The 15,393-nt window shown below is 38.2% G+C and overlaps 1 protein-coding gene across 2 annotated transcripts in view; it reads left to right on the forward strand.

Moving 5' to 3' along the window:
* NAA25 (N-alpha-acetyltransferase 25, NatB auxiliary subunit) overlaps positions 1 to 15,393 on the forward strand; it is a 73,226-nt gene that overhangs the window by 26,408 nt on the left and 31,425 nt on the right. The window contains exons 9-13 of one of the 2 annotated variants that reach the window (XM_025889630.2): positions 514 to 603; positions 1,728 to 1,897; positions 4,540 to 4,652; positions 11,902 to 12,109; positions 12,933 to 13,022. In XM_025889630.2, coding sequence (XP_025745415.1) covers positions 514 to 603; positions 1,728 to 1,897; positions 4,540 to 4,652; positions 11,902 to 12,109; positions 12,933 to 13,022 — 671 coding nt within the window. The remainder of the gene's footprint in view (positions 1 to 513; positions 604 to 1,727; positions 1,898 to 4,539; positions 4,653 to 11,901; positions 12,110 to 12,932; positions 13,023 to 15,393) is intronic. The other variant, XM_073881109.1, reaches the window with a different exon arrangement.

A 15,393-nucleotide genomic window follows, 5' to 3' on the forward strand; every position in this document is an offset into this window, starting at 1 on the left:
AAATCTTTTAGTAGTGTGTGTCCTAGGTATTTTTAAAAGTTTTTGATGAACCTTTATCTTTTGGTAAAGAGGTATAATGGAACTTATGCTGCAAGGGTGCTGAGTGTTACATCTTCAGAATGAATGCTAAAAATCATTGATTTGTTAAATTCAGTATTGGTCTAAAAGAAACATGTCCCTCCCTTATCCCCCCCCCCCCCCCCATTTTGGGGAAGTGCTAACGTGGGAATTTTCTGTTAAGAATATTAGTTTTCTGGACCTGGTTATTTCATTGAAGGAAATAATTGTTTCTTAAAAGTTTTTTACTTTTTTTTTCTTCAAAAGTTTTTTTGCTTTGAAAATGCCTTTGGAGTTGTCCTTTTAGGGCAGCAGAGGAAACTCAGAGGGAGGGGTGGGCTTCTCCTAGTAAAGACTAAAATGTAACCTAGAAAATAAGTTGAGTATCATGGTTCCTAGGGCAGACTTGTCACAACTTGGGTTTAATCCTTTGTGCATCATTCAATCTGATTTTAGCTCAGATGACTGGCAGTTCTATCTGACTTATTTCGATTCTGTCTTTCGACTGATTGAAGACGCCTGGACTCCTCCTGCTGAAGGTGAACAGTAAGTTGACTCCTTTCCTGAGTTACAGTGGCACTTTTTAGCATGGTGTAGCCAAAGGATTTCTTTGGAAGCCTAATAGAATTCTTTTTTGGTCTCAATAGTGTATCCCTTTCAAAGAAGATTTTTCATTTATTTAAAATTACAAAATAAATATATGTTCATTGTAAAAAATCTTAAACTAGTGCAGAAATGTATGGTGTGAAAGTGTTAGTTCCTAGTCTTACCATCCCAGAAATAACATTTTTTTCCTTTTTCCAATTTTATTGAGGTATAATTGACTCAGAGATAATTCTTTTTTTTTTTTTTAAGTAATCTCTGTGCCCATGATCTTTGAACCCATGATCGAGTCGCATGCCCTGCCAATTGAGCCAGCCAGGTGCCCCCAGAGATAACTCTTGATGGCAGTTTAGAGTCTTTTCTTCCAGATTTATTTCTTTCGATATACTAACTTAATTCTCATTATTTAACATAAAAATGCAGTCATATTAGACATAGTGGTTTGCAACTTAGTATTTTCTCCCTTAAAATATATCTTGAGCATCTTCCATATATGGTACATATGGACTCGTTTCATTCTTTGTAGTGACTTAAGAGAACTCCACTTTAGAGATGTACGGTAATTCATTTAACCTGTGCCCCATTGATAGACTGATGGACACTTGGATTGTTGCTGGTTTCCTTTTTTTTTTTTCTTTGCTATTCTAGACAAAAACACAAACATAAATGGGATCTTTTTAAAAAGGAAACCGGATTTAAGATGGTGATGAGCTGATGCTTACTTTGTAATATTAACTGAGTCATCTAACTTTTCTCAGTCTTCATTCTTTAAGCAGTAAAGTAAAATTTACTTAGATTTTTTAATTAGGCAATATTTTACGTATATAAAGTTATCCTTTTTTTTTTTTTTTTAAGACAGCGGTAGAGGTCATTAGTCATAGTGCAGTAATGAGATGCCAGAACTGGGCCCAGTCCTCTGCCACGTTGTCAGAATGTGCTCCTGTATTATCTTATAATTATCAGTGCTTTTTATTTTTTGTTTCTTTAAGTCAGTTTGGCTTCACTTTTAAGTTTTAGGATGGACAAGAGAGGTACAAAATACCTTTCTCCATGTGTTTTATACTTAGCTCTTTAGAAGGAGAAGTGCATTGTTCTGCAGAAGAAGCTGTGAAGTTTATAGAAGATCGGATAACAGAAGAATCTAAAAGTTCCCGCCATCTCCGAGGACCACATCTTGCTAAACTGGAACTGATTAGACGTTTAAGATGCCAAGGTTTTAATGATGAGTACAAACTGGGTAAGAACCCTTAATATTATTTGGGAACCTTGGAGAAGATACAGGAATCACCTCCATACCCAAGTGCAGTATTCATTCTCTGAGGTCTACGATGAAGTCATGTTTGGGAAGCAAACATCTTCATAACCTGAAAATATTTACTCATGAATGGATTACTGATACCATTAGCCCTCAGTCATATCTTCAACTCAACATTAGCATCTCTTCCTGTTCCACCAGAGTCTTTATCAGGCATTCTTTTTTGACCCAACATTAATGTCAAAATCAATTTCAAATTAAAATAGCCAGTTTCATGAAAGTTTCAGGATTTCGTGAAGTGGATGAAAGGTTTCTTGAAAGTCTGCTTCAAGCACTCACAAAACCATTGATGAAAGAACATCTGGCAGAGTTAGAACAATTAACAGTTAAGAGAAAATTTATAAGGACAATGACAAGATAGGAGAAAAACATGATTTGGGTAGTAGTGCACGAAGAGAGGCTTTCGGGAAAGTTGATGAAGCCCTTCGATGTTTTTTGAAAATGTTTCTTTTTGAGCTTACTTCATAAGAAATGAAGGATGCCATATTGTGCTAGTTCACAGTTTTGTTGGAAAAATGGCACCCTTCCCCTCAGTAATTCTTTGCTCATACTAAGAATTAGCTTATAGTTTAGTTATACCCTAAATTTTGTTAAGTTTAAGTTAATAAACTTAATTTTTTAGTTTCATTTTTTAAAGATAAAGCTCCAAAGAAACCTTTTCTCCCCCTACTTATCATTATGGAAGTTTAGTTCTCGTTAAAAGTTGATCAGGGGGCGCCTGGGTGGCTCAGTTGTTAAGTGTCTGCCTTCGGCTCAGGTCATGGTCCCAGGGTCCTGGGATCGAGCCCCACATCGGGCTCCCTGCTCCGCGGGAAGCCTGCTTCTCCCTCTCCCACTCCCACTCCCCCTGCTTGTGTTCCCTCTCTCGCTGTGTCTCTCTCTGTCAGATAGATAAATAAAATCTTTAAAAAAAAAAATTTGATCAGAAGGGTCTTGTTTAGGCACCAGTTGTCCTGAGATGATAAGCACTTCCAGTTTCTAAAACCTGTCTTAGATCGTCTCTGTTCACTTTAATCATCTAACTAATGCTCTTTGCAGCTTATTCTGAAATTAACTGTGGGCTTCTCTCATTCCCTTTGTAGAGTTTTCACTACCAGTTTTTTAATTCCATGTTGACTTTTTTAGGTCTACTTCAGAAACCTTAGTCTCTGTTAGTTCCAGAATTGCAAATGAAAATTTTCGTTTGAGCCTCAGCAAAATGTTAAGATAGATCCCAAAGAATTGCTTCTTTCCAAAGCTGGAACTAAAAGCATTTGGATCTGTGTTGGCACTTGCTATGTCCATCTCCTGTCTTCCTCTTCCTTCTTACCAGCCTGTGTAATAGAAATTTGTGAGTTTGGTTAGTCTCCACAATTTTTTTTTTTTTTGAAGTAAACTCTACCAGCAACATGGGGTGCCAACTTACAGTCCCAAGATCAAGAGTCACATGCTCTACCAACTGAGCCAGTCGGGTGCCCCTCCACAAATTTTTTTTTTTTTAAGATTTTATTTATTTGAGAGAGAGCGCGAGCAGGGGGAGGGACAGAAGGAGAGGGAGAGCAGACTCCCCGTGGAGCAGGGAGCCAAAGGCAGGGCTCAATCCCAGGACCTTGGGATCATGACTTGAGCCTAAGGCAGATGCTTAACCCACTGAAGCCACCCAGGCGTCCCCACAAATTTTTTTTTACCCAGAGCAGTAAGTGATTCTTAGTGTCTTGGATCGGAGTCTTTTGAGAATCTGATGAAAGCCATGGACTTTTGTTCCCAGAAATGTGAACAGAAACCAACACCTAAAATCTTACAGAAACTCTTGGTTCAGTTTGAGAGCATTTTATTTTTTATTTTAGTTTTTGTTTTTAAAATTGTTTTGTTTTTAATTTGAGGAAAAACAAAAGACACTGGTAGCTTCTGCAGATCCAGGTTTGAATTTTCCATAGTGAGTGATCTTGTTGGGAGTTATTGGCTTGTGACTCTTCCCATTTATTTTCTCTTCTGTTAGTGTGCCTGTTAAACATTCCCTTTAATTTAGTTAACATTTAATACTTGTTAAGTAGTTTAAGAACTGTGGAAAGAAGCATGTTTGTTTAATGTTTGTATATAAACTTCAGTCTCAATTTAAACTTTAATGAAAACTTTTTAGCTATTTAAACTTTAATTAATGAAAAGCGTCACATTTCCGAAGCGTAATAACAAGTAAACTGAGATTGTAAGATTCAGCTCCTTTTTAAAGTATTTGTTTAAATGGGCAAGCCATCCTGCAGCCCTCATTGTCATTCTCATTCAAGCATTCAAGCAAAATTTTATTTTTTATTTTTTTAAATATTTTATTATTTGAGAGAGAGAGAGCATAAGCTGGGAGAAGGGGCAGAGGGAGAAGCAGACTTCCCACTGAGCAGGGAGCCCGATGCAGGGTGCAGGATCGTGAGATCATGACCTGAGCCAAAGGCAGACCCTTAACTGACTGAACACCATCAAGCAAAATTTTAATTTAATGGAAATAAATGTTTTTCAAATCAGACCTCTTAAATTAGAATTTGCTTCCACTCATGAATTAATTTAGTGATTTCTTTTTTTCTCTCTCTTAGGTGATCCAGAAGAATTAATGTTCCAGTATTTCAAAAAGTTTGGGGATAAACCTTGTTGTTTTACAGACCTCAAGGTGTTTGTTGACCTCTTGCCTGCTACACAGTGTACAAAAGTAAGTACAGTTCAGAGTTCTGTTGGGTACCTGTATTTACTGTAACTAGGTTAAATTTGTGTGTGAGAGTGGTGAACACGAGATGCCAAGGTCAAGGACTCCAGGCGCTATCAGATTAAGATATGATTTCTTGTTAAATTAAGCCACCAAGAGAATAAGCCTCTGGTGGGTAATTGGATTGTCTTTGTGTTTTATGGTGTGTTTTTGTTTTGTTTTTTTACATGTAGTTGTAAGAGAAATATAATACAGAGAGCTCTGTATACCCCATTCCCATTTTGCCCCATTGATAACATCTTGCATAACTATAGTATAATATCATAACTAGGAAATTGACATTGATACAATTCACTGACTGTATCCAGATTTCATGAGTTTTACATCTGTGTGTGTATGTGTGGTACGTTACATGTGTATTTAGTGCAGTATGTAGTGCATGTGGATTCAGTGACCCCCACCAGCTTCAAGATACAGAACAGTTCCACCACCAGGATCCCATGCGCTACCCCTTTTTACCTAAGGCCATTTCCCTGCACCTTCCCCTTTCCCTGTCTCTGTCCCCTAGCAATCACTACTATGGTTTCTATTTGTGTAATTTTGTCATTTTAAGAATGTTATGTAATAGAATCATATTACGTGTAACTTTTTGAGATTGACTTTTTTCCTCCCTCAGCATAATTCCCTGGAGCTTCATCCATGTTACATGTTTCAATAGTTCATTCTTTTGTATTGCTGAATAGTATTCTGTGGTATGGATGTGCCACCATTTCTTTAAGTTGTTGAAGGACATCCAGTTTCCTGTTTGGGGCTGTTACAGATAGAGCTGCTGTGGACATTTGTGTGTGGGTTTTTTTGTGTTAACTTAAATCTTAATTTCTCTGAAAAAAATGCCCCAGTAGTGTAATGATAGCTACATGTTTAGGGTTTTGTTTTTGTTTTTTTTTCTTTAAAGAAATGGCCAAACTTTCACAGTGGCCATTTCATTTTAAATTCCTGTTAGCAGTGAATGAGTGATCCAGTTTCTCTGCATCTTCATCAGCATTTAGTGTTGTCACTATTTTTTATTTTAGCCATTCTGGCGGGTACGTAGTGATATTTTATAGTGGTTTTAATGTGCATTTCCCTAATGGTTAATGATGTTGAACATCTTCTCGTGTGCTTATTTATTTGCCAGCTTTATATTCTCAGTGAAATGTGTTTCTGTCTTTTGCTCCCTTTCTAGATTGTTTGCTTTACATCTTGTTCAAGGTGTTTGCTTTACATCTTGAGTTTTGAGAGTTTAGATATCCTAGATACAACTCCTTTGTCAGATTTGTGGTTTCACATATTTTCTCCCAGTCTGTGCTTGTCTTTTCATCCTTTAATAGGATCCTTTGCAGAGCAAGATTTTACATTTTGATCCATTTATTTTGGAATAATTTTAGATTTACCAGAAAGTCACAAAGGTGGTACAGAAAGTTACACCATACTCTTAACCCTTGCTTGTTAATATCTTAATTACCATGGTACATTTGTCAAAACTAAGAAACCAACATTGGTGCATTACTATTAACTAACCCCTAGATTTTATTTAGATTTCTCCAGTTTTCCCATTAATGTCCTTTTTCTGTGCTGTGATCTAATCCAGAGTACCACATTGTAGTTAGTGGTCATATATTGGGAGTTTTTGATGTGAATGAACCAACATAAATCTATTACATAATGAGATGGAGAACCATATCTTTAGACTCCTCATCCACAGCAACATGTATTGGGTCAGATTGCTCACCCATTGCTGGGAACTTCATACCCTGTTCCACATTAAAAGTTTGTAGCATTTAGTCCAGAGTGTCCTTGGTGATGGGCAGCTGGAGTACTCTACCAATTGGAAGAACAGTGTATTTGGGGTAGGATAAGAGCACCATATAAAGAAACAGTGGCATGTATAAAAGAAGGTCTGGGGCTTTGATCAGTTTTACTCATAAATACCTCTGTAAATAGTGAAGGTTGCAATGAAGCCTTCCTATCACAGGGTTACCACCACCTGTTATTCCAGAATGCCTTCTGTCACCTCCATAGTGGAGGTGACTAGAGTATTTGGTGGTCATATCTTCAGTCCACCGGGCTTGATACTTGGCAGTCTTGAGGTGACGTATCTAGGGCAGATGGAGTAGTGCATTCCCAAACTGGTAAGTAGCCAGTGGTCTCTGTTGGTTCTGAAATGACTGTCACCATTCACTTTTGTTTAGTAAAGCTATTCTTGGAGTGCTGTACTTACAGGGCTCAGGCCAAGTTTTAGATTTTCCAGATTAATTGCTGCATATCCAGAAAAAGGGTTCTGGATTGTAGGAGGACTTGAAAGCATAGGAAAGAGAAATGGTTAAGTGGAAGAGAGGTTTGGTCTGGTGAGGACACAGTCCTTCCTTTCTCATAATTGAAAAGCTCCCGTACAAAAGGGGAATGAGAATTGGGATCAGCAAGAAGTTGTTACAGGGAATTCAAAATTTGGCCAGTGAAAAAAAGATCTTTCTAGTAGTTAGATTCTCTAAAAATATAGTGTGTGAGTTTCATGTTACTAGAGAGATTTAAGCAGAATCTAGAACCACGTTGAAGAGATTCCTTCAGTTGTGTTGCACATATTATGTACTAAGTGCTAAGATATGGAACAATTGATCATGTCTTCCATTGCTTCCCATCTTAGAAGTTGCATCAAATAATGGGGCTGCATTAAAGGAACACTTAAATTACCTTCAGCTGAGATTCACAAGGGTTTGTTAATGTGTATCTAGTACAAGCAGCTCTACTGTATTAGTACGTTTGAAAGTCTTAGGTCATCTCATGTGACCTCATATAGTAATAATCTATTGAGAGGAACCCTCTAGAAATGCTGGAATACTAGCAGTGATAGGTAGTCGTTGTTTTGTGAGACAAAGGGTTTAAAGCTGTTGCAATGAGTTTTGTAGTCCCACATAAATTTTTCATTGAGAGGGGTCATTTTGCTGCCACAACTTTTTAAATGTAGGATGACTTCAGTAGCTAAAAATTCTGCCACTCAGCAGTGCGTTTGTCAGAGGATTGCAAGCCATTCAAGTAGGTTTCAAGCTGATAGCTGTAGTCCCAGTCTTTTGACACTGGGACTAGCCCCTACGAGTAGGTCACTGAATCCAGTTATCCTGAAGTGGCTCACCCAGAGTGATGTTTTTATCTTTTGATTTCCTTTGCCTTGGGGTTTTAAGCTAAACAGATGATTCCGGTTTTTAAAGAAGCTTTTTGCATAGCAGTAAAACTGTACAGACTAGAATAAAGAATGAACGTATTGTTTCATGACAAAACCTATCTGAAAGATTCTTCAGCATTCCCTGAAGAAGGCATTAATATTAAGCATCACTAATATATAAAATAGCTAACAAGAATGGAACAGCGGGCAGTAGAAACTATATAGGCATTTAATAAAAAAAATGAAAACCAGTGCTTCAGTTTCTTTGTTGCAAATGGTTATCTGATCATCATAATTAAAATTCATACAATTGGAGACAAATTGAAGCAAAATTGTTACAGATGTGAAACTGCATGAGTGGGGTTTTCTTTTTAATTTTTATTTTTGTCAAAAAATTACATGGATAAAGTTGAAGAAGCCAAATGGTACTCTAAGGCTTCTATTGAGAAACAGTAGCAGCTCTTTGCCACCCTCACCCTGGTCTGGCTCTCTACAGCCAGATCACTTTCAACTCCTAACTGTCTTCTGTGATTTACCTCTGTATTTCTAAATTACAGATTTGTATAGCTGTTAGTTTATTTTTACAGTTACAGTCTTCATCTGTCGGAGCGCTTTTGTGGAACGAGGATCATCTCGTTTACAACATCCCACTTCTCTCCTTGAGTACTTGCCCCCCAGTTTAGTTTAGTGTTTATTCAGAATTTATATTTTTATGACCAAAGGCTGAAGCACTTTGTATATGGAGATTACCTTTCTTGCACAGCTTACTTTCTCAGATTTAATATTTTTTTGATTCACCCCAATCTGACAGAACCATAAAAGTATAAAATTCTCTTAGTGTAGTCTAAAACATGAGGTGATCATCTGTTTCATTCTCCCCCAAACCTTCTCCATCCTCCTGCCCCTCACCACTCACCTCAGAAATACTTTTTTTTTTTTTTAAGATTTTACTTATTTATTTGACAGAGAGACACAGCGAGAGAGGGAACACAAGCAGCGGGAGTGGGAGAGGGAGAAGCAGGCTTCCAGAGAGCAGGGAGCCCGACGCGGGGCTCAGTCCCAGGACTGTGGGTTCATGACCTGAGGCGAAGGCAGACGCTTAACGACTGAGCCAGCCAGGCGCCCCAGAAATACTTTTTTTTTTTTAAAGATTTTATTTATTTATTTGAGAGAGAGAGAGGAGAGGGAGAAGCAGACTCCCCAGTGAGCAGGGAGCCCGACATGGTGCTTGATCCCAGGACCCTGGGATCATGACCTAAGCTGAAGGCAGACGCTTAACCGACTGAGCCACCCAGGCGCCCCTCAGAAATACTTTTCATAGAACCTGTTTGCCACCCTTGTGTTTGGGGTCTCAAACATTTGGGCATGTGACATTCTGGGATCTGGTTGGGAGTAGGGGGAGGGGGCCAGGGCACTCATCACTGAATAACTGAGTTTCACTTGATCCTCTTTTTTTTTTTTAAGCTAACACAGAGGTTTTATCCATTTATTTTAATTCCAGTATATTGTATATACAGTGTTAAATGAGTTTCAGATGTACAATATAATGATTCAGCATTTCTGTCTGGTACTCAGTGCTCATCATGATAAGTGTACTCTTTAATCCCCATCATCTGTTCCACCCACCCCCCACCCAACTCTCCTCTGGTAACCGTGTTTGTTCTCTATAGGTAAGAGTCTGTTTCTTGGTTTGCCAAATTTTCCCCCCTTTGCTCGTTTGTTTTGTTTCTTAAATTCCACGTATGAGTGAAATCATGGTGTTTGTCTTTCTGTGACTTATTTCACCTAGCATTATACTCTTTAGCTCATTCATGTTGTTGTAAATGGCAAGATTTCATTCCTTTTTTGGCTGAATAATACTCCAGTGTGTGTACGGGTGCACACGCGTTTGTGTGTATACACTACATTTTCTTTATCCATTCATCTATTAATGGATACTTGGGCTGCTTCTATAATTTGGCTATTGTAAATAATGCTGCAGTAAACATAGGGGTGCACGTATCCCTTTGAATTGGTGTTTTTGTATTCTTTGGGTGGATACCTAGTAGTGTGATAACTGGATCATATGGTAGGTGAGGATGTGGAGTAAAAGGAACCCTTGTGCAGCGTTGGTGGGAATGCAAGCTGTGTAGCCACTGTGGAAAACAGTATGGAGCTTCCTCAAACAATTAAAAATAGCAGTTTAGGGGTACCTGGGTGGCTCAGTTGTTAGGCGTCTGCCTTTGGCTCAGGTCATGATCCCAGGGTCCTGGGATTGAGCCCTGCGTTGGGCTCCCTGCTCCGCGGGAAGCCTGCGTCTCCCTCTCCCACTCCCCCTGCTTGTTTTCCCTCTCTTGCTGTGTCTCTCTCTGTCAAATATAAATAAATAAATACAAACAAACAAACAAACAAACAAAAACACCATTTCTGGCTATGCCTGATATCCCTGAGTCTACAGTGCCTCTGGTTCAGCTTCTCCTTGGGAGTAAAACTGCAGGCTTCTGCTGGGTTTAGGAAGTCAGTCTGTGAGCTAGGGGAGGGGTCAAACTTCTTAGATGGAATTTAACCAATTCTTCTGTTCCGTCCTACCAACACTTGAGCTTTCTAGTGCCCTGAATTTCTGCTTTCCAAGATTCTGTGGATGGAATAGACTCGAGGCCCCTTGTGTATGTTAGCTTTCTGCCCGGAGCGTGTAGGTTAGCACTTAACACCTGTCCTTTATGCTTTTTATCTTTGAAATCTTCTTAATGTTTATTTGCTGTCATCTTTTCACATGTTCTTGATCCTTGTGGTTTGATTCTTTGTTGTCATCTTAATAAGATTTTGGCAGTGAGGAATAAGCCTGTGTTTAATAATGTGTAATGGAAACGGTACATTTTTTTAAATTCTTACGAATTTAAAGAATTAAAAATGTTTTATTTATTTTAAAAGATTTTATTTATTTGAGAGAGTGAGAAAGAGAGAGCATGAGTGGGGTGAAGGGCAGAGGGAGAAGCAGACTCCCTGCTGAACACGATCCCAGAAGTCTGGGATCATGACCCAAGCTGAAGGCAGATGCATAACCGACTGAGCCACTCAGGCGCCCTGAATTAAAAACAGTTTAATGCAAGATGTTACCATTGGGAGAAACTGGATGAGAAGGGTACATGGGATCTCTCTGGATGATTTCTTAACAACTGCATGTGAATCTGTAATTATCTCAAAATAAAACTTTAATTAAAAAATCATTTAAGGCCACTGACATAACTATTCCTCTCAATGTGTCTTATTTTGTTTAAGAATTTACTTGTATATCAGTTGTAATTGTAGGTTTGTTTTTTGTAATCTGCTCTTTTTATAGTCTAAACTTTTCATTGTCATTTCATATATTATGTTGATGTGGAATAATTTATGAAACATTTTCACAATTCTTTTAATCTTTTAGTTAGTATAGTACCCAGTATTGACAGGTTACTTGTGGCCAGCATTGGATGAGTATGCATGCCATTTTCATTGGCCTTTTACCAGCATTGTGTGCTGTTAGAAACTTTTTTGTTTTAGTAATTTTGGTAAATAGAAAACGTCTTGGGATGCCTGGTGGCTCAGTCGTTAAGAGTCTGCCTTCAGCTCAGTTCATGATCCCAGGGTCCTGGGATCGAGGCCTGCATTGGGCTCCCTGCTCTGCGGGAAGCCTGCTTCTCCCTCTCCTACTCCCCCTGCTTGTGTTCCCTGTCTCGCCATCTCTCTCTCTGTCAAATAAATAAAATCTTTTTTTCTTTTTAAAGATTTTATTTATTATTTGAGAGAGCGAGAATGAGAGAGAGAGAAAGAGAGAGCGCACATGAGAGGGGCGAGGGTCAGAGGGAGAAGCAGACTCCCTGCTGAGCAGGGAGCCCGATGCGGGACTTGATCCTGGGACTCCAGGATCGTGACCTGAGCCGAAGGCAGACGCTTAACCAACTGAGCCACCCGGGCGCCCCTAAATAAAATCTTAAAAAAAAAAAAGTCTTTTTCTCGATCATTTCGACGTTTGTTAATTATGGCCTACCAAAGATGAGTTCTGTTTTGAGATCTGTGCACCTTTTTTCTACATTGCAGTTCATTAATCAGTTACTTGGAGTTGTTCCTTTGTCGACACCAACTGAGGATAAGCTGGCATTGCCCGCGGACATCAGAGCTCTGCAGCAGCATCTGTGTGTGGTGCAGCTGACGAGGTTGCTCGGCTTGTACCACACTATGGATAAAAGTCAGAAACTGAGTGTGGTCAGAGAACTCATGTTAAGGTACCAGCATGGACTAGAATTTGGTGAGCATTCTTTCAAAATGTGTAATAGTTGCCTGATTTGCTAAGTTTTAGTCCATTTTTGTTGTTTTTTGTTGTTGTTGTTGTTGTTGTTTTTACCACCACTCGGAGCACCTTGTTTTAATGAATTTGGCAAGGAGAAATTTTGTCAGGTGGGAAGAGTGTTCACATGTAAAACCTTTCTTAAGTTTGGAGCTTTAAATAATTATAGTTGTCCATATTCTTGATTGAGCTAACTCTATTACACTGGGGCTCATATGAATTACATGGAGTTTATGGTTAATTGTGACATTTTCTGCTTATAGGCCTTAGTATTTTAATATATAGACTGAAATTGAACAAAATGAATGTTGTAAATTATGAGGTAAATGTTTAGTTTAGAAGTAGATGATCTTTTTGCTAGATATATGTGATAAAGTGTAAATTATGTGACGAGATAATGTCAGTGTTTCTCTAACTGTATTCTAAATCATTAGGTGAAGTAAAGAGCGTACTATTACTTTAGTTGTACATGGCCCTTGGCTTCTGTTCTTCTCTTTACCTGAAACCTTCCAAATCTTGCTGCTCTCCCTTTTGGGGCCATTGCAGATACCACCTTTGTTCTGGAACTCTTTCTTCTTTTCCAGCTGAGTGTGGCCTTAAACCTTCTTTTGAATCCTTTGATTCATGGCTTATATTTTTCTTCTGGTATTTACACGACTCTTACTACTTTCATTTCCTCTTTTTATCTTCTCCCTCCTGTCACTTTCCTGCTTTAAAAAACTCCTTTGGGGCAGTGTTAGTTGAACAAATGTTAAAATACAAATATGGGATTTTTTCCCTACAGGGAAATCCTGTTTGAAAACCGAATTGCAGTTTTCAGACTATTACTGTCTCCTTGCTGTCCATGTGCTTATTGATATATGGAGAGAAACAGGTAAGGAAGAGTAATTTCAGTTTAACTTTACGCTTTGCTTTTATTGATTATAAATCCTGAGACTGATTATATAATCCAAGAATTTGATTTATGCTTTTAGGTTTTTCCTCCTTGCCCTTCTCCAGGGTGCTTCTAGAAGAACCCTTCTCCAGATATCCCCCTCTCTGTAATCAGGATAGTCTTAAATCAGTGCACATCTGTTCTGTATTTTTTAAATTTTGTTAAATTGAAGTATAGTTGACACACATTACATTAATTTCGAGTGTACAACATAGTGATTCGACAATTCTGTACATCATGCTATGCTCACCACAAATGTAGCCACCATCTCTCACCATACACCGCTGTTACAATACCATTGACTATATTTCCTATGCTGTGCCTTTCATCCCTTATTCATTCCATGACTGGAAGTTTGCACCTCCCACTCCTCTTTTTGCCACCCCCACCCCTCCTGACAACCACCAGTTCTCTGTATTTATAGGTCTGTGTCTGCTTTTTTGTTTGTTCATTTTATTTTTTAGATTACACATATAAGTGAAATCATATGGTATTTGTCTTTCTCTGTCCAGCTTATTTCACTTAGCATAATACCCTCTAGGTCCATCCATGTTGTTGGAAATGGCAAAATATTCTTTTTTATGGCTGAATAATATTCGTGTGTGTGTGTGTATACCACATCTTCTTTATCCATTCATCTATTGATGGACACTTGGTTTGCTTCCATATCCTGGCTGTTGTAAATAATGCTGCAGTAAACATAGGGGTGCGTGTATCTTTTTGAGTTAATATTTTCATTTTCTTTTGGTAAATACTCAGTAATAGAATTACTGAATCATATATTTCTATTTTTAATTTTTTGAGAAACCTCCATACTGTTTTCCACAATGGCTGCACCAATTTATATTCCCACCAGCAGTGCATGAGGGATCCTTTCTCTCCACATCCTTGTCAATACATGTTATTTCTTGTTTTTTGTTCTGTTTTTAAACATTTCTAAATAGTGAATAATGACAAAGTTGCAACAATTAAAATATAGAGAAACTGATTCAGAGATAGATGTATAGGCCCATGAAATGGAGTAGCCCTTTTTGTTCACTTAAAAAATGTTTAGGAGAATGCACTCTTTTTGGAATATAATTGTAATTAACCTATTTAGGACAGAAATACAATATATGCTGAAGGAAGCATCATATATCATTGAGCAAGAAAAGGATGATTCAGCAGATGGTATTGAGATTACCTTTTCTTTAGGTCTCACTCCTGACATTTTCTTTTATTAGCAGTTTTTTTGGGGAAAAAAATAGGTACTTATTGCATATTATTCACGAGAATAAACTACACAAGAAACAAAGGCCTGGGGAGACAGTACTGTGCATGATGGACACAAGGCCTGTCCTCGGGATCATTTCATGGAGCACTTGATTTTGATACCATCATCCTCATGCTTAAAATCCTTCAGAGGTGCCCTACTTTCCTGAGGATAAAGGTCAACCTCTTTAGGATAGTTTATAATGCTCTTTATAATCTAGCCTCTGCCTGTATCTCCAAATTCTTAGGTACTTACAGTCTAAATCTGCTGTTTTTTTGTTTGCTAGTATTAGTGAACATCATGTGCCTCTCTTTGAAATAACTTTCTTCCTTCCTTCATCTAACTTTTACTCAAACGGTACCTCTGACAAGCCTGTCTTGATTTCACCCCCCTCCCCCACTGCAGATTTTATGCCCCTTCTCAACTTTTGTAGGACGTTGTGTGTACCCCTGTGCTAGTACTTGCTATACTGTATTGTACTGGAGATGGGGGTGAAATCCTTTTTATCAGTCTTTGTCATCTGAGCCCCAGAATTGTGAGTTTGCATAGAGCTTAAAAAAAAAAAATCATTGATGAACTGACCTCTTAGTAATTTGGTTCCTACTCAGATACCCTTCCCCACTTACTCTAGCATCCATTCTTGCTCATAAGTGACTATATGGCTTTGCTAATCCCTTGTTTTTTTGAGCAATATGCCCAGTATAGCAATAGCGGCTAGCAATTGTTGATCATCAGGCACTTGAAAGTGCTTTACATGAATTAGATAATTTAAACCTCATAATAATACAGTTAAGATTGGTGCAGTTTTATAGATGAAGGAAAGACAGGGCAGAGAGAAAGAAGTTAAGCAAATTTTCCATAATCATACAGTGCAGATGCATTGGAAAATTGCCAATATTATAAAGATGCCAGGTTTCTTGCAGTCACTGAAAGTGATGTTGAAGTGCTCTAATTAGAGGTATAGTCATTGTCCAAGGGGGATCTGACAGATACTAGAAATCTATAGAAATTTGGTACGGATGTTGGAAGAGACTAATTTGAATGTGAAAGATTAAGAAG

The sequence above is a fragment of the Callorhinus ursinus genome, unplaced genomic scaffold, assembly GCF_003265705.2.
Source record: "Callorhinus ursinus isolate GAN/ISIS: 27379988/994484 unplaced genomic scaffold, GSC_fseal_2.0 scaffold41, whole genome shotgun sequence".
NCBI lineage: Eukaryota > Metazoa > Chordata > Mammalia > Carnivora > Otariidae > Callorhinus > Callorhinus ursinus.